Here is a 20,968-nt window from a genome sequence, read left to right on the forward strand (position 1 = left end):
GTTCCAATCAGCGCATTAAGTAAGTGAAGTTGTACTATATTAAGAAAAGAGGGTGTAAAATCCTATACACATGTGCTAAAAAATACACTCCTGGAAATTGAAATAAGAACACCGTGAATTCATTGTCCCAGGAAGGGAAAACTTCATTGACACATTCCTGGGGTCAGATACATCACATGATCACACTGACAGAACCACAGGCACATAGACACAGGCAACAGAGCATGCACAATGTCGGCACTAGTACAGTGTATATCCATCTTTCGCAGCAATGCAGGCTGCTATTCTCCCATGGAGACGATCGTAGAGATGCTGGATGTAGTCCTGTGGAACGGCTTGCCATGCCATTTCCACCTGGCGCCTCAGTTGGACCAGCGTTCGTGCTGGACGTGCAGACCGCGTGAGACGACGCTTCATCCAGTCCCAAACATGCTCAATGGGGGACAGATCCGGAGATCTTGCTGGCCAGGGTAGTTGACTTACACCTTCTAGAGCACGTTGGGTGGCACGGGATACATGCGGACGTGCATTGTCCTGTTGGAACAGCAAGTTCCCTTGCCGGTCTAGGAATGGTAGAACGATGGGTTCGATGACGGTTTGGATGTACCGTGCACTATTCAGTGTCCCCTCGACGATCACCAGTGGTGTACGGCCAGTGTAGGAGATCGCTCCCCACACCATGATGCCGGGTGTTGGCCCTGTGTGCCTCGGTCGTATGCAGTCCTCATTGTGGCGCTCACCTGCACGGCACCAAACACGTATACGACCATCATTGGCACCAAGGCAGGAGCGACTCTCATCGCTGAAGACGACACGTCTCCATTCGTCCCTCCATTCACGCCTGTAGCGACACCACTGGAGGCGGGCTGCACGATGTTGGGGCGTGAGCGGAAGACGGCCTAACGGTGTGCGGGACCGTAGCCCAGCTTCATGGAGACGGTTGCGAATGGTCCTCGCCGATACCCCAGGAGCAACAGTGTCCCTAATTTGCTGGGAAGTGGCGGTGCGGTCCCCTACGGCACTGTGTAGGATCCTACGGTCTTGGCGTGCATCCGTGCGTCGCTGCGGTCCGGTCCCAGGTCGACGGGCACGTGCACCTTCCGCCGACCACTGGCGACAACATCGATGTACTGTGGAGACCTCACGCCCCACGTGTTGAGCAATTCGGCGGTACGTCCACCCGGCCTCCCGCATGCCCACTATACGCCCTCGCTCAAAGTCCGTCAACTGCACATACGGTTCACGTCCACGCTGTCGCGGCATGCTACCAGTGTTAAAGACTGCGATGGAGCTCCGTATGCCACGGCAAACTGGCTGACACTGACGGCGGCGGTGCACAAATGCTGCGCAGCTAGCGCCATTCGACGGCCAACACCGCGGTTCCTGGTGTGTCCGCTGTGCCGTGCGTGTGATCATTGCTTGTACAGCCCTCTCGCAGTGTCCGGAGCAAGTATGGTGGGTCTGACAAACCGGTGTCAATGTGTTCTTTTTTCCATTTCCAGGAGTGTATGATTAATGGTGGTATGAAGTATACAATTACATATGTAACTAAATTATTACAGTGGTGCACACACGCACACACAGACACACACACACACACACACACACACACACACACACAAACACAGAGCAGATCACTGTGTCACTGATATACTGTACTTTTCATCATCTTAACATTCCCAAAAGCCAATAGCCTGTAATAAAAATTGATCCAGTATACATCTACCGTGAAGGAGGTTTTGTACTGAAGAAACTAAGAAATAAGATTAATGTATTTATTTATTTGTTTATTTCTTCCTTAGTTCATCAATCTGTCTTTGATGATCTCACAAGCATTTAATCTGTATCAATTCATTTTTTTCTTTTTTTTCATCTGAAAATGTGGGAGTCTTCTAAAGGAACCAATATGCAGGTGGTAGTGTCACAAAGGATATGAAAGTAATATTAGATTACATTAAATTATACATACCTCCATATTACACCATATAGCAGATGTAGAAATTAAAAAATAAGTGGAAACCATTGAAAAGAACTATGTCTGTTTCATTGCTATGTATATAATTATTGAATCTTAGATTACATTTCATCACACACAGATTTTATAGTTCTGGGAGGGTTTCTCATTGTTCCCAAGAAACTCCTCCAAACTGTAAAATAGCCTTGCCTGAAGAAATTGCATCAGGGGCTCCATAAATGTGGACTTTTTGTCAAAAATTTCTGGAGGGACAGCACTGTAAACTTTTGTGCTGTTGTACTCCACACCATTCTGCACCATCGGCAGAGTTTTACAATCACTGTGAAAGTCTTTGTGCATGTTTGTGTTGTATTTGTGGTATTCACTATTTCTTTTGTGCAACTCAGTATTTTTATTAATGAGACATATAACCAAAAATTATATTGAGAAACAGTGGTAAGAATTATGAGTTACTGGGAAGTGTTTCAACAACTACTGTACATCTACAGTCAACACCACTCATTATTCTCATAACATGTTCTTGGGCAAAGAATATTTTATTTGCTAATTATTGGTTTACTCAAAGTATAATTCCATATGATATTAGACAATGAAAGTATTCATAGTAGTCTGCTTTCATAAGATGTGCAATATTTTTCTCCAGCAAACAGCAATAATCAACCTGCCGTGTGACAATAAGTGTCACTTCCATGGTTTAAACAACTGCTGCCTCACAACAGAGTACTACTTCCATTGTTATAAGCCAGCCTGTTCTGTGTAAACCAAAAACAAACTCAGTTTTCTGATATAGGTCATTGCTTAACAGTCAATGAAGCAAGTTAAAATAGATTTGTAAAAGAGATGATGGAGAAATGAAAGAAACATGTACTGACATAAAAGTAAAAATCAGCATTAATTGAAAAATCTGAGAAGATGGAAACTTCTGCAAAACTAAATGCTGATTATGGTATTGGAATACAGACTGTTCAGGATATTAAAAAGAACAAGCAGAAAATACAGGATTTTGTCAAGAAATGCTATTTCGTCCTGGAACATCTGTACAAAAAAGCATGAAGATATCTTAATTTGATGAATTATGTGCTGCTGTTCTGTGATGGTTTATCCAAAAACAAGCAGAAGGTGTCATGGTTTCAGGTCCAATGTGTACTGAAAAAGCTAAATTTTTTCATGAAGCTCGAGGGTTAGGGGGAGAATTTAATGCCTCATCTGGTGGCTAACCAGATTCAAACAGTGTCACTGGATTTGCAAACATACTGTGTAAGGCGAGTGGCCTAGTTGAAATGTTGCAACAGCTGTTTCCTTCCAAACAGAGTTCCAGAAATTTATAGAAGAAGAAAATTTCACACCAGACCAGATTTTAGAATGTAGATGAAAGTGATCTGTATTGGAAACCTCTACCAACCAGAACCCTTGCTTTTAAGAGCAAATTTTGTACTCATGGATATAAGTCATCTAAAGAATGCATTACAATTTTATGAATTGCTGATGCTTCTGGGAACCAGAAAGTGAAACTACCAGTGATTGGAAAATAAATAAAAAAGAAAAGAAAAATAAATAAAAAAGAAAACAGCATTCAATGATATCTCAGCTAAGGGTCTCTCTGTGCATTATTGCAACCATAAGGAGCATAGATGAATAGTGAAATTATCAAAAACTGGTTCCACATACATTTTGTATCACAAGTTTGGTGCTTTCTAGAAGAGAAAGGGTTGCCACAGGAGGCTGTTCTATTGCTTGATAATGCCCCTTCATGTCCAAATCAGAGGATTCTCGTATCTGATGATGGGCCTACATAATTAAGTTTTTACCTCTTAACATGACAGTGATTATACAACCAGTGGACCATGGCAAAATTGCATTGGTAATATGGTGCTACTGAGCTGGTCTTTTGAGAATGCTAGTTGATGAGAATGATTAGGTGGTGTTCTGGAAGAAGTTGACAATTCTAGATGCCATATATGGGGTTTCTGATGCCTGGTAGGAAGCCAAGCCACATTCATTAGTTTGATAATGGAGGAAAATTCTTCCAGATCTAGAAGAAAGTGATTTTCAAGGTATCAGTGATGAAGAAATAACAAATGTGCAAATAACATATCTGGCAATTAGTGTAAATGCTTTTGAAGATGTCAGTGAAGTAAACTTGAATGAGTGGCTGAAGATTACTGTATGTGAACCTGGCTTCCAGTATACGAGTGATGCTGAAATTGTGACTGCTGCTTGATAACAAAAGGAAGAGGAAGACAGTGAATGTGAAATTGGGATGAAGACAGTGATGTTGTCAGTAGTTGTACAACATTATTTGGCCCAGAGGGGGTTTCCCTACAATGACATTATTGCTGTAAGAAAAATTTGAAATGCTGAGTGAAAAAATGTCAACCCTTCTCAGAAGCAGACTCACATCACAGACTATTTTAAGAAATAAACAGGCCTACAATGCCTAGTCACAAAACTTGAATAAACGTAGTATGGTCTTTTGTGTCCTGTCTTTGAGGTATGACTGTAGCCACCTACTTGATAACCACTTATTCCAAAAAGATTTGCTTTCTGTAATAGTATTTGATTGTTCACAATGTCAAAGACTTTTGATAAATCACAAAATAGTCTTGTTGTCACTATTTTGTCATTTAGAGACTCCAGGCTTTTATTTTTATAAGCATAGATTGCTTGGTCAGTTCACAGATACTTTCAGAAACTAAACTGTCTTTTCTGAGAATATTAAATCAATTTAGATACGAGGGCCGTTCAGAAAGTAACCTCCGGTTGATTTAAAAAAAATACACCAAGTTAAATAAAAATATTTTAATATATACATCTTACAACTACATCTTTGCACTATTTTTCTACATAGTCTCCATAGCGATTGAGGCACTTATCGTATCTCTTCACAAGCTTTGAAATTCCTTCTGCATAAAAATCACCCGCTTGTGCCTGGAGCCAGCCTGTGACCGCATCTTTGAGCTCTTCGTCGTCATCAAACCGCTGTGAACCGAGCCATTTCTTCAAATGCATGAAGAGGTGATAATCACTTGGCGCCAGGTCTGGGCTGTAAGGTGGATGGTTGATAACGTCCCACTTGAAGGACTCAAGAAGGGCCGTTGTTCTGCGAGCAGAGTGAGAACGGGCGTTATCGTGCAAAAAAACGATACCGGAAGTCAGCATACCACGGCGTTTGTTCTGTATAGCTCGTCATAACTTTTTTATTGTTTCACAGTACACGTCTTGATTAATGGTCATACCACGTTCCATGAATTCAACCAACAACACCCCTTTGGCATCCCAAAACACCGTTGCCATCAGTTTTCTGGCAGAAAAATCTTGTGAGGCTTTTCTTGGTTTGGTAGGCGAATTTGAATGTGCCCACATCTTTGATTGTTCTTTTGTCTCAGGGTTCACGTACTTAATCCAGGTTTCGTCACCGGTCACGATTCTGTTTAACAATGGTTCTCCTTCGTCCTCATAACGTGACAGAAAGTCTAATGCAGAGGCCATTCTTTGAGTTTTGTGGTGGTCGGTAAGAATTTTGGGCACCCATCGGGCACAGAACTTACGGTAACCCAATCTTGCTGTCACTATCTCGTAGAAGAGAGTCTTAAAAATCTGTGGAAAACCAACTTTTGCATCAACTGTCTGAACGAGTTCGTCAGTCACCAATGATGGTCTACCACTCCTCTCTTCATCATGAACGTTTTCTCATCCACTTTTAAATAAACGTACCCATTCACGGACAACTCCTTCACTCATAACTCTTGGTCCGTTCACGGCACAAAGCTCACGATGAATAGCTGCTGCAGAATATCCTTTGGCTGTAAAAAACCTTATGACAGCACGCACTTCACATTTGGCGGGGTTTTCTATTGCAGCACACATTTCAAACTGCCACAAAAACTAAACTAGCGCAGGTACGACGTTCACTCGACCACGGCTTGATGCCGACTGACCTGTTGAGTGTGTGAACGCACAGATGGCGTCGCTACTCCCCCCACAACCCGCACTGTGACCAATCGGAGGTTACTTTCTGAACCGCCCTCGTATTTCAAAATTCTTGTACACATGAGCTTTTCAAATATCTACAAAAAACACCCAGAAGAGATACTAGTCTTCAATTTGTAACTTTTGTTCAATGTAAGATTTCCAAAAATGTTCCAAAAAGCCACACAAAGAAAATAATTAATTCTAAATTACCCATAAAAAGCCCAATTGGCTGCTTCTCCTCCATTACAGCCTTCCTTACTATATAAAAAAATCATAGCAGAAATAATTGTTAGAGACAGAAAGAGATTTCTATGTGTGTAGATAATTTATTTTGAGGTTTCTTTTCTTCTCTATTCTTTAGTTTTCTTTCCCTCCCCAGCATTATAAAATTTAGTTCCCAGACAAGAGTTTAGTTGCTGCCAAAGAAAGATGTACTAAACCACAGAGGGAATTCATCATTTCCCAAAAATGCAGCAGCAAGTTATTTAGAGTCACAACATCAAGGGAAAACTAGTGTTAAACATTTTTTGTAAATTGACATTTGACTTGGAAAATGAGGAAATTTATCACTGCAAGTACAAAAAAATAGTGTGATGCCAGTAAAGCTAAACCCAAACACTATATAGCTGTTAATAAAAAATTGTCAGGAAACATCATATATCTGTTCTTATAAAGGAAAAAAATAGTAGTAGTGCAGAATAAACTCACATTACACAGAATTCTTATTATTTGCCATCAACCACACAGTTCAACATTTTCATCACATTATGTAACTGTGCAGTGTGGCCAAATACTAATTATTTTAATTATGTGTAACATGCATAAGCTCATCTCCGATAAAACTGATAAGATAAAAATACTCTGATTCACAATGGAGCTGTATTGAATATTAGCATTACAGCAATATGCTAAAGAAAATTGTTTGCAAATGGAACATCATAGTTGTAAAACATATATATTCAATTCTCACTGTAGTGGTGAAAACAGTTTTCTTTTCCAGAAGTGACTATAGTCATTAAAGAACAATAGCATAGCCTGTTTAGCTAGTTTAGCTTTGAATAATTTTGTGTTTCCTATTTATACCCCCTAGTAGTTCTTGAGTTCTGTAAAGCATAAAAATTGCACCAATATATATATATATATATATATATATATATATATATATATATATATATATATATATATATATATATATATATATATAGTACTTCAACATTCACATACAGCACCTTATGAAAGTACACGGTGTACAATTCTGCAAGGACAGATGTATTTAGGTACCAGTACTGACCACCAGAATAGATTTAATGTGTAGGGAAAGGGAGAGGAGTTGTAGAGATGCCCACAGGGAAAGTAAGACAATTGCGGTGGAACAAAAATACCACAATTGCTCAAAACTCTCTAACAACACCAAATGGTGTTTTGTTAAAAAGTTATTGGAATTATTCATTAAGTTCCGGTGACTAATATTTTTTCTCCCAGCAGTTCAAATTGCATGTCACCAGACTATTCACATTCCTTAAGTAATTATTGTTTGTAAAGAAAAGTCATCCACTGAGTTGTATGGCTTCTTCTGCACTATTCGTACTGAAATCACAGTGCATTACCTTAATTTATCATATAAGATAGAACTTCATTGTCAAGACAGTAATATTTACTTTAGAACATTATTTGCCCCATAAATTGGCGTTGAATTATTTATAACTCATATATTTGTGTAATACTATCACAACAGACATTGTTCAGAATTTTATGAAAATTAATATACATATGTACTATAGCATTAATTTTGGATATTAGTACTCTGTTTTGATAACTGCTAGGAGTATCTCCTTGTGATTGTGACACTATACTGCCTATTGGTAGTGGTGATAAATAGTCCAACATTCTTGATATAAGGAATACTCCCTCAGTTCTTTTGCAAAGTAAACAGAAGAAAGAGAAATGTAATGGAATAACAAAATTGGAAAAAGCCACAATGTTGCGATCTTAGTGACCCATGCAGAATATTTTTATCAACTACTTTTGCATAGGAGTCATCATTAATTGTCATTATGCAAACTTAACCAGGTAAAATTACAATGTTAACAATGGGTAATCAAGATTCTTTTCTTGGGATACTAAAGTGATGAAAGAGATAAATCATCATATCCATTAATTTGTAGTCAATCTAGGATGTATTTGGTTTCATTAGCTTAATTTATTTTGTAGAATCAGACAAGACATGCACACAAGTTACTTTAAACATAAACTGAGAATACTAATTCAAGAATCTATATTTCATTTACAGCCAAAATATACAGAACAATGTTCTTTACTCATTTCTACATTTCTTTAGTTGTTATAACTTCATGATCCTCTACGAAATGGAAAATATTAGTTGAAGAAGGGTTTTTAGTATCTGGTATTCAGTGTCTGTGAAATATATTCTTCTGACTAAATGATAGTGTCCCAAGCAGTACATAATTTTTATGATTATTTTTCAATGCTTCGTCAATCAGTTTTCAAAATCTGCATGCCCTAAAAGTGTCAAAGAACACTTTATATGAAGGTATGTAATGCTATACCTATTTCCCAATGAATTACATTTCTTCCTAGGCTGTAGTAATTCCACTAATGAAATAAGTACTCTGAATTCGCTGATGACTATTCTCTCTATCCCATTCTTTCAAGGAAAGCATAATATCTTACTGCAGCCTGATAAAATTTTGTAATGACTTTTAAACACACGTAGTAATACTGATGCATTCATTATTACCATATACTTTGTATTTTATACCTCTAGAAATGTTTGTAACACTTTGAATGATGGTTAGAATCACAATAACTGATATAAACTGATCACAATAAACTGTATTATTTGTTTTAAAATTGAGATGTGTACATATCTCAAAGGAATAGTAAATATTATTTTTCATTGTGGTATTTGCAACCAGAAAACACAGAGGTCACATATCATCATTTTAAAAGTAATCAAGTTTTTCTGTAACTATTGCACCATGTACATATCAATAGTATAGGTGGTAGTCATTGAAGATTTTCACTCCTTCATGACATGACACAGAAACAAAGCCAGCAGAATGTGAATGTGCCCTATTAGGATGCTTATGTTTCTGAACTAAAATGCTAATGTGAATTTGCTATGGTATACCTGAATGAATATACCCAAAGTGAAAGGAAAATTTCAGTGTAAATTCTGATACATTTTCTTAAATGTTGCCAGATATAAATGAATATACTGCAGCTGTCATGATAAACATTATAATACATTCCTTATTTTTCCCATATAACACACATTGGTCTTTTGCATCTTCTGCTTTGTTTACATAATTTTTGTGCACTCATTTTCTTCTATAAAATAAGAAAAAAAATTTTTCATACATAATATGATATGCATACAATGTAAAAGAACATTTTGACTGACAGATTAATTGCTGTTTAATTCTAACACAAAACTTTCATCTATGCATGTCAGCACTTTAACTTTTCTGAGCTTGAGTTATGTAATTCTTTCAATAACTTTAGACAAAGAATTTCACTGTTTTATCCTGTTATAAATTTGTTACGTTCCTGTGTCATGTAATGGTATCTAATGTGTTCAATGAGCAGTTAGCTATTGGACAGAAACTTTCATATATGTTTGGCATCTATTTTTCAATATACCATTTATATGTATTCTTGCCTTTTTGGGTATAATCTATGTAGCACAATTTGGAATTATAGTGTTAACAATTTTTTATGTAAATTTGCAATGAACATCTGAAATTCATTTTTCTTGTCATGAAATATTCCTCACTATTAATGATTCATTGGATAATGTTTTTTACCTCTGACAGGTGTATTCTTATTGATAAATTAGCTTTCAGAAGTTCCAGTTGTATGGCTGTAGTCTGAATTTGTTGTAACATAATTGTAGATGCATTAATTTAAATCAATATATTTCTTTTATGTCTCAAATTTCCTGTAATGTTAGGTTACACATTGTTCACAGTACTCTTTTGTTCATGTTCACAGCAATCACAAGTGTTAAAGGGATATCTGTATCCATAGGGCCATCTTTACGTATTCACTTATACTGTAGGTGAACTGCTGATGGCTTGTTTGTAACTATTTCATTCCAGATTTTAGCAGCTCACTTCTTTAAAGGACACAAGTATTAAATTATGATTAACACTAATTTTGTCACACTAATAATTATGGGAATTGTTTGTAGATGTGTAGTTTCTTTGCAAAAATGCACTGCTCATTCCCGTACAACTGTTGTTGTTATCTAATACTCCAAACTAAGCATTTAGGTAACTGTACTCAGTTGTCTGTATACTGACAAAGTCCAAATCTGTTAAATGCAGATATTAAAGTTGAATTTATACCCATGCCAGCTATTCAGGTAAATTGTAGGAGTGGCTAATGACGTATTCTTTTACTTAGTTTTGGAATGTCTGGTGATTTTCAATTTCTTGCCTTGAGTCTACTGGCATCCCATTTTAGTCTTTCACACCAGGATATAAACTTCCATTCTGAAGCCTAGACAGTGGTGCATAGTCAACATGGATATTATTTTTACTTCTTATCTTGTACTCGTGAATGCCATAGTTCATTCTGAATTCAGTCTTCTTGTTACCCTCAAATATTGATGAGTATATATACAGAGGAAGTCAGGAGGAGAGGTAAATGCTTTGAGGCGTGATGGTGTTAGTAATTCTGAACAAGAAACTTTTGTATGTTTTTTTTTAATAACTCAAAAAGTGCACCCTCCAGCAAAAATGTGTTGCAGTACCAAATTAAATGACATTAAATTTCTGACAAAAAAGGTCCTATTAATCTTTTTATGTAGGACTAATAGCTTGCATGAAGAGAGTGTGAGAATATTGAAAATCTTGCACAACATGTGTGTACTGTAGCTTAGGTATTTTGTGTAGGCCATTTGGAGATAGTTTTCTGACTTGATGGACTCCAAGTGTCTTGTGTCAAACTGTTCATCTCAACTTGCTCTGCACTAATGTGGTACATTGTAAACATTGCCATTGTTTGAATAATACAGAAAATGAACAACAATGTACATTAAGTGTATTCATTTGGAATAGGGCATATGTTCATGTGAAGTGCTTTGTTCAGAATTGCTAATGCTATCATTTCTCAAAACATGTTCTTGTCCTCCTGACTCACCCTGTATGAGCACGTAAGTGAAAGAACCCTAAGTATCCGAAAAGGCTTCTGCAAGATGTTCAGCTGCCAACTTCACACAATGTTCTTAATGGAGCTCCCCTTGCCCTCACTGCAAGTGGATCCCTCTCACCATGAGTTGTGAGTGGTAACATGCCTCTCTTTTATAACCTTCCACAAATTATCCTTCTATAACCTGTGAGCCAGGGATTATGAGTTCTGAAAGCTATAATAATTATTTTATACGTTAAGATGTATCAGTTGTTAGTAATTAGAAGATATACAATGGCCAGCTAATTTTGAGATACATACAGCACATTGTAGATATGTGAGCCATGATTTAGAAAGTCGGGTTACTCCATTCTTTGTTTATCTTTTCAGCAAAGTTGTTTCCTGAATCCTCAGTGATTTTCCTTGCTCAGATAAAATTTGGCTACTTATAATAATAACATATTTTACAACAAAATTTTGAATTTCATTTGCAGCTACTTTCTGCAATGGTTTCAGCGGAATTGGAAGAACAAAAATAGGCTGATAGTTTTGTACATATCCTTTGGCTCTTTCTTGAACAGAGATTTAATTTCTGCATATTTCAACATATTATGAAAGCATCCGTATTCAGAATGTTGCTTGATTATTGTATGGAAAATACATCAGACAACGTAAAAAATGTTTGGTTTTATACTGTAATTACAAATGACATGCATGCCTGTAATCTGTGAGTTGTTGACCCAAGTGGTCAACTAGCAGTGCCAGCTTATAACATGATTTTGCCCCCTTTATTAGCGCTGATCATGTAATAAGGTAACAATAAGATAAATGATCTTGTATCTATAATTCTAAGCATAAGAAACATCACTGCACTAGATGGAGGTATGCTGAAGTTCATCAACAGTTAATTCACCATTCCTGATCAACTTTTCACCAAGCACATACGTTACCCATACAAGCTACTAAAAGTACAGGACAGTATAAACACTTCTCTGACTCTGGGACAAGGTGAAGGTGTTCTGACCTGTTCCCAGCTTATCTCTCTGGCAGTTGTTTAAACACCAAAAATGGTGAATTCTAATTCATTTGGAATTATGCATACATAAAAATTCAGGACTGAGTCCTTAATGTCCTGTTAGGCTACCAGTTCCTATGTCTCAGGTGGCACTTGGAAGGGGTTACTTGGTGTCTAACCAGGCTTGGCGATTTCCACAATTTGCTGGTGCTTTTTCTGCTTCATGCTCATTTCACTACCTCATCATTTGCTCTCTGTACACTTTACTATATGCTAACGTAAATTGAATAGTACATATTCCATCTCACAACTATGCTCTTAGAATCAGGTTTCAAATCAAGGATTCCATAATGGCACTCTCAATTTGAGACCATTCACTTCAATATTGGGGCCTGTGAGAAGAACATCTGGCTGGCATGAAGCTCAGAATTCCTTTTCTTTTCACCCATATTGAATTTTTATTTTGTTTAATTCAGAAGTTGGTGGTTTGCATTGAGAAGCTTAATGTTTCATCTGACTTGAATGATCTTATTTTCTTTTTTATGTGGATGTATTTATCCATCATATGATGAACTTGGGGCTCTATTTTATTTTCAATTTTCCTTCTTTTTCTTTTACCTTTGCTTTGGTTGATGGGGTGGTGGATCAGGTACGTTGCTTCTTTATTAACCTCTTAATGATAATCATTTCCATCGGCACACAACCATAACTCATTACAACAATTAAGACTGCTTGAGCTGAAATTGTATGTACATAAAGGACATCAGGTTTTTTGTGTGGGTGCTTCTCTGTTTGCTTCAAGTTTAGTTGGATCGTGCAGAATACCCTCTTGGCTGATGATGTGCCATGGGAATTTCACCTGTCTTTGACCACATGCCAACTTCCTATATCATTAGTGAGACCACTGTTCTTAAATATTGTTAATACTTTGTATGGGATGGAGTAACATTCATACCAACTACTCACAGTAATTAGCACATTGTCCACATACAGAGTAACTTTCTCTGACAAGTTCCAACCTAGGACCTGTTGCAGGGCATGCACAAAACCAGATAGGCTCACTTTCAGCCCAAAGAGTTGCCTCAGTTCATCATGCAGGAATGAAATGTACTAACTACATTTAGCATGTTACCCAATCTTCCAATACCCAGCTGTTAGATCAAGACAAATATCAGAATCTTATTTAACTTTCTAGCATCTAAAGCTAGGTGGACACTGCCATCTTTCTTAGCTACTGACACTATAACATTTTTGCACTGACTTACTGTGGGTCGAGTTACTACAGCAGATAACATGTTCACTACTACTGTCCTTTTGGCTAGCAGTATTAGGGATGGTTGAGTATAAAATGATTGGTGTGCTAACATGCGAGACTCATAAGTAATGTTACTGATTTCTCATGGAGACCTAGAAAATACATCTCTGTAATTATAAAGGATATTTACAAGCTCTCACCTCCTTCATTCATCAACATCTTCCATCTTTGCAATTTTCTTGGCTGTGTGCTCTTAAAGAATGACAGCTTCCTTTTTTACACAAGAGCTCAGTTTGGTCAGTTAGTTTTTCCTGATGGATACATATTCTGTTTGTGCATGACCCTGTTGAGGCACACAAATGCTGTAATCCTGGGTCTTTGCTGTTGTCCTTTTGTATCCATGTCTATAAGCACATTGTGTAGACCCCATAGCTGGATATGTTGGGTAATTGTCCCTTGTCTATCTTTAGTTTATCTTGCACCTTACTCAGAAAATCCCACTTCAGGAATATGTCAGCATGGAGTTGCAGAACCATTAGCACAGGATGCACTAAGTGGTGGATAATAATGCTAAACTCCAATCTGGCCAGCTTCTCTACTGCTTAAAAAAGTACACTTTTAAAACTTTTGCTGTCATAGTTGTATGTTACCAAATGTTGTGTGTTGGGATCTCTACTTACCTTAGTTCGTCACATTTTTTGCATATTACTGATACTTTATCAACCTCCTAGCTGGTGCTGCCACAGCCAGCATATCTTGCAGTGTGCTTTTTTTATATTGGTATATGAGTTGCTGTTGTCTCCAGGTATGCCACATCATGCATGATAGGAAACTCAGTCAGCTGAAGTCAAGAACAAATCACCTTCACTGGTGTGTTCAGTAGCAGTGTCACAAACATTTCTGAAATGATTGTTGATTAGGTCATATTATAATGAAAATACTTTTAGTTTTATATTCTTTGGACAGTTTTGGAGAAATTTAGTTATTTGGAGAATAAAAATGAAAAATACATACTGGTATTTCAGTTTCTCACATTTCTCACATTTTAAGTCAAAATGCTTCATAGCAATTATAGATCTTTTGTGCAAGTGAAATTAAAATTCTAATTGAACTGAGCTGAATTCAGATGTAGCATTCACCATACCAGCCTGTTTCACTACTTCTGGCTCACCAGTGAAATGAAGATGCGATGCATTTCAAAAATGCTAAATTTAGATGTTTAATTACAGAATTTAATAATATGTTTCTTATTTCCACAGATGTGTCTTTTGTTTGGAGAATACCTAGTTAACCTTTTGAATAACAACTTTCTTTGAATTTCAGATTCAGTTCATCATACTTGCTGCTTCTGTATATTTACACTTGCAGCTTCTTCAATATTTATAAAGCTAATTGGTATATTCAGTTATGGTTTTTATTTTGCTTGTAGTTAAGGAGTTTCATTCCAAATGTAAGATGTATAATTGTATTACAAGGGCTTTAAACATCGAAATTTCCACAGCTGGTAAATGAAATAGCAACAGAGGCAGTGCTGAAGCAAGAAATGAACCAGTTGCATCAGAATGTTGGCGTGATTTGTTACACATTTCTTCTGACAGTCAGAACTTGAAGGACTTCAAGATAAAGCTAATTACTGAAATAATTTTGTTCACTGATTACATACATAACACTGAGGCATGGCTTGTTTTTATTATTTTTGTTGCTATTAGACAATGCAGCCTTGAAACTGATTATGACTGGATCAAGGAAAAAAGTTCCTGACAGTCTGTTTTGAAGTTGTAGTGCATGTCTGTTAACTTTTTTTGTGGCTTTACTTGCTTCTCCCTCAGTCCCATATTTCAACAGCTTCTCTTTATCTTCATCCATTGAGGATAGATTTTTACTGTAAATCTTTTATTTTTTAATATGACTCATTCTGTAAGCTAAATTATGATTTTACATTGATTACAAAAATTAACATGCACAAGACACACCACAGACCTGCATGACAGTTGCTTTTCTGAATTTGTGTTCTCATTCTGTTTGTATAGCTGAGTACATAATTTATAGAGCTTTAGAATTTTTGTGAGCTTTTGTTAAAATGCTTTTCATCTCCTTTTTTAATCTCTCCTTTTTGATTTGCGTTGCTTACTTGTATGTGTATTATTTTGTATAGAATGCAGTGCGACACAACCTGTCTCTCCACAAATGTTTCATGAGGGTGGAGAACGTGAAGGGAGCCGTATGGACTGTGGATGAAGTGGAATTTTACAAACGCCGGTCACAGCGATGCACTACAGGGTACGTCTACTCAGAGCTGAGCTGGACACGCAAGTTGGTCTCGGACTACTTTAGTCTCTAGCTCCTTCTAGCAAACATTTGGATTTGAATTTTTTCCCATTTTTTCCATTCTTGTCTTATTCCATTTCTGTGTTTTATTGTGTGTTTTCCACTTTCTTTCTCTCTCTTTCTCGCTTGTATCTGTGTGTGCGTAACCAGCATGAGGAAGCATTAACGAGGACTAACGACGTGTGTGAGGCGAACAGGGTGGACGGGCGATGGAAGGTATTTCAAATCGAACATGTCTTGCTCAGAAGGCAGCTAGAAGAGAGACTTTACGATTTTCTCAACTTTTTTTCTCTTTAACTTTGTCTTTTACTCTCTTTTCTCTTTCTTGGTGGTCTGTGTATACAGAACGCGATCCGCACCAATCTGTCACTGCACAAGTGTTTTGTGCGCTATGAAGACGACTTTGGCTCCTTCTGGATGGTGGATGATGCGGAGTTTGTCAAGCGACGCCATCTTTCTCGTGGTCGTCCCCGGAAATATGACCCCACCCCATCACCCACTCCACCCCACCTCTCCGCCGCACAGTAAGCACTGACTTTTTGCAAACTTTGCTGCTGCTGCTGCTGTTCTAGCTTTAGTCTTGATGTTTATGAGCCACACGACTACAAGGACAGAAGTGGTTATAGCCAGGTATCCCTTAACACATGGTAAACAAAAAATCTAAATTAACACCTACTGGGATACTCCCAGTTTTCAGACTGCAATCAAAGATCAGTTACTTATTGTTACATCTAATTCAATCAATATTAGTTTTTGTTTGTGCCAAATCACATTGCATTGATCAATAACACAAGTTTAGAATAACAGCAAAAAATATGTAAGTATGTAATACAAAGGTAATACTATCACACACATGTTACTACAGATGCACGGGTGAGTGCTCCACACACACACACACACACACACACACACACACACACACACAAACACACACACTCTGCAATCTCACATTAATACATAATGCAAAATAACTGCTGAGAAATTAGTACATTAAATGAATCTATTTATCAGTAACTACCACAGAAAAGCAACTACAGGGACTAAGTGGCAGCAGAAGTGTATTTTGGTTTAATGAACTGCAGCAGGTAAATAGATGTCTGATTATGGTAAGCAACAGTAACGAAAGTATGGATAAAACTTTACCTCACATTAGCTGAAGTTGGTCTGTAAAATAAGTGATGCTAATATGTAGCACTTAGAGTTGTAATTTAGTTGCTGCATGGTCTTTGGACAGAAAACCAAGTCATGTGCATGAAATGTAAATGCCTGATGTGGAAAAAAAAACCCTATAACATCCTTTTGTCTACTTCATAGGACCACTAGTTCCTGGCAGATTACAGTTTAGAATCTGTAAATAACCTTTCATACTGGCAGAGAGTTGAACAAATATAACAAAAAATTGCCCCGTTTTTATTACTCTTAAAGATTTCAAGTAACTGATTTCCCAATGGGAAGAATCAATTCTGGATGACTGCTATTAAATAAATAAATAAATTTCCCATGATGAAATATTAGGGATAGTCTGAGTAAAGCAATGCACATTCTCCAAGTTTTCTATTATCCCATTTGTTTCCTCCAGTTCATTATATTTGGTAGGACACATGACTCAGTGTTAAAATTTCTATGGACAAACAGTTATGTTATAAAATTCTTCTACTTAGCAAACAAGTTTTTCTTTTGATCCAGTTGACATTTTGGAGCCATTTGACCTACCTGACATTTTGTCACATATAACTTTAGATTGTCATTATATCTGAAATTGGAACAATTTTTCCAGATGCTTGCATGAGCATAGTTTAATGATTCATTCATTTTCTGTTTTTAGAGCACACAGACACAAGTTGTGAAATGATAATTGGCTGCCTCTTATAATCTAATCTAAACAGATGTATCAATATTTACATATGAAGAAAGATGTTTTATAAGTACAACTATATTATTGGTGTTACATCTTCTGTGTACTTAAAATCATGAAATTTGTTACATCAGTAAAGTGATGGATCATGTCCACTTTGATCATATTCATTTAGTCTCCCATAGTTATATTGAACCTCTTACAGATGAAGCTGAGAGTGTGAAGACTCTAAACCAAATTAATTTTTTTTACCTTCAGAATCAAGGATATTTCATCCACAAAATAGTATGTGTGCATGTGTTTCCATTATCTAAGTTGTTGAGAAAGAACTGATGAATCTCGTACCACTTCCTTCTTCTCCTTATCTTCTTCTTCTTCTGCTTTTTCTATCTCTTCCATCTCCTCTTCTGCTGAAAATGAAAACTGTTGCATCAGTCAAATAACCTGGTCCAGAAAACTACCTGAAATTTCCATTAAATCAATATGGGATTTATTTAGGCACATGTGTGTTTAATCTCCTTACTACATGGACTGAGTGCTTCGTATACTGTGTTATCAAGGCAGATTGTGGACAAGAGATAGTTACTTGTCCCAAAGGCCATATTCACAATAAACTTTACATTGTGTAAACTGCCAGTTGCTGTACACACTCCTTAAAAATGTTTATGTTTAATTTACTATTGGTACACACTTGTATTGAAGAATCCACAAGGAGTACAGAAGATCTTGTTAAGGAGAAGTTGTTTTAATTTGCACTTGTTGTTGTCTGTCAGACATTCTATTTTCAGGAGTAGAGTGTCAAAGAATTTTATATTTGTATCTTCAATAGGAATGTGTCGAAACCCAAGACATATTCAAAATCCGTTTTGTTCATACAATGAATAATTTTTCCTCAGGTGAGGTCTTACCCCAGTTTATTATTCTATATAAAATCAATGAATGAAAACATCCTAAAATGTCAGCTTACTGATTTCTATGTCCCTAAAGCTGGCAATTATTTTTTTACAGTAAAAGTTGCTGAATCTAAATGTTTTACCAGGTATGCTATACAGTTTTTCCTGTTTCAGTTACATCAGTATTCACACCCATAAACTTATACTCTGCCTTGTTTATAATTTCTCCCTGATTCAGTAGATTAATTAGAGATGGAGTATTTTGAACAGAATGAAAACGGGTTATCTGTGGTTTTTCACTGCTTAAAGGTCGTCCATTTGTGTAGAAACCAGTTAGTAGTTTTCAAAAAGTGTATCATTTACTACATGTTCTTATGAAAAGATCTTGGGTTTCTGGTCAGTTGGGCCAGTTGGCAGTGTTGAGATACTTTAACATCTCAGTACCATTCTCATCACCTTTGTGAGAATAATGAGTATGATAATTGTCAAAATATCTCAGTATATAAACATTGCCGGCTGGCTGGAAACCCACAGTATTTTAAAATTACCACATAGCTGGAAATCTGAGGGTTTTTCATCAGTAGTACACATTTGGAATGTCTGCATTCTCATATTTACTAATTCTTCTGTTGTTGCATCTTTATCTAGTTTGACAAAAATACTTGTTCCATCTTCAAACTAACAAATTCTTCTTCTTGTCTCAAACTAACACATAGCACATATCACAAATAGTCACAGGCTCTTGATTCAAACCTGTTTGGTAATTTATCTCAATGCAGATAATGTAGTGTCACCCACATTACTTGAACACACTAGCATGTCATTCAGCATCCTGTTTCTTTCCAAGCCAGACACATGCTGAAACATGTATTCATACAAACAGTAACTTCTCTGACAGTAGGACTGAATTTCATTTAATATATCACAGAAGTGATCAATTACTGATGTACTATCTTTTTAAATATGTATTACCTTTGTTGGGTAACATATGCTATTACTGCACAGGGGCTGGGGGGGGGGGGGTGGGGGGGGGGGGGGGGTGAAAATAACTAAATACTTTAGCTTCTCAGACTTTTTCAGAAAGTCGTGTAATGAGAGAAACTAACCAGTGGATACTAATATCTGTGGAGTCCCCTCTTCTTATAGAGACACACAGGTGTGGCATGCATCATAACTTGATGAAACTCCCTACTTTAAAAATTAATCTTTCATTGTTGAAGGACAATACCATCTCACAGTGACCTCTTCCTTTACTAATAATATTTCATGCTTATTTTATGACTGAGGAAAAATTACTCTTGTATTTTAATATTACATGACTTGATAAGATGATTTAATAAAGATTAGGGAATGCAAGACTTTTTTTATATCTGACACTGTATTATATTAAGAACACATGATTATCAACTGCAATAGTAAGAAGAGCAATGCATAAAACTACAGAAAGCAGCTCTTAACCAAAACACGCCTGATTACTTCAGGGGCAATGTGTGGCACCCAGAATAACAATGCTACCCATTGCATGATCTCTTCCTGAAATATAATAAATTTTAGTTATATATTAATGCTCAGTGACACAAAAATTACTGCCCAAACACTTACAGGTCTTGATGACTCAAAAGTCAAAAATAGAATTCATTAAAGCAAAATCCATATGGTGAAATGAAGTTTTTATACATTGATTTGCAGTTCATAATCTAGGGACAATGGAATTCTGCAATTATTTTATTGGTGTACTCTTCAAATATCATGTTATCAACACTATTTGGGTTGCAAAGTACCTTAAATCTCTCAAATTCAGCATATTCTCCATGTCCTATGGGATTCTTGTCAAGTTTCATACAAAATTTGTAAGTAAATTGACATCACTTATAGTCATATTTTATTGCAGATTCCATAAGCAGAGAAAATTTCTTAATAATTGGAAGTATATGCAAGTCACACACACATGTAAATGGTACCAAAGAATTTTAGAGGGTAATTGCCTACCTTTGGGAAAAAGTAGCTGCTGTATTGGAATTAGCACTGTTTCCAGGAACACTGATTGCGTGAAACCTAAGATGCACTCTTCACAACCATGTACCACATTGCTAACTTTTTGATACACAAAATTCAGCATAATGTATGCATCTGCAGACACAAACATAATTTCAGTGATGCCACAATAAAGTACAATAGGGTCACTACAGTTCATGTAACATGTTAGTGACTCACCAGGTAACAATTTAAACTATTTGGAGTTCATACCATATAAAGATTTGGAATTAAAAATATCTATCAATACAATTTCAAACTGCAGTTCACTTATAATTATGCTGACTATGAAATAAATAGCACATGTACAGCAGATACTGGAATACTTTTAAATTATATGTGAACCTCACCAGATAAAATAACAGTGTCATCAGAATTTTACTAGATTTTTGAAAATTTTCATAATGACAAGGACAACAAATTGATTATTTAATTGTTATGCTTCTGAGACTGGCATTTTACAAAACACATGTTAATTTGTAATTTA

At 36.5% G+C, this 20,968-nt stretch overlaps 1 protein-coding gene across 6 annotated transcripts in view; it reads left to right on the forward strand.

Moving 5' to 3' along the window:
- Positions 1-20,968, forward strand: part of LOC124722869 (forkhead box protein P1) — a 205,635-nt gene that overhangs the window by 94,340 nt on the left and 90,327 nt on the right. For 4 of the 6 annotated variants that reach the window (XM_047248001.1, XM_047248003.1, XM_047248004.1 and 1 more), the window contains one exon: positions 15,527-15,651. In XM_047248001.1, coding sequence (XP_047103957.1) covers positions 15,527-15,651 — 125 coding nt within the window. Of the gene's footprint in view, positions 1-15,526; positions 15,652-16,044; positions 16,224-20,968 lie in introns of all 6 variants that reach the window. The other 2 variants (XR_007006455.1, XM_047248005.1) reach the window with 1 other exon arrangement.

Source organism: Schistocerca piceifrons, chromosome X, assembly GCF_021461385.2.
Source record: "Schistocerca piceifrons isolate TAMUIC-IGC-003096 chromosome X, iqSchPice1.1, whole genome shotgun sequence".
NCBI classification, from domain to species: domain Eukaryota; kingdom Metazoa; phylum Arthropoda; class Insecta; order Orthoptera; family Acrididae; genus Schistocerca; species Schistocerca piceifrons.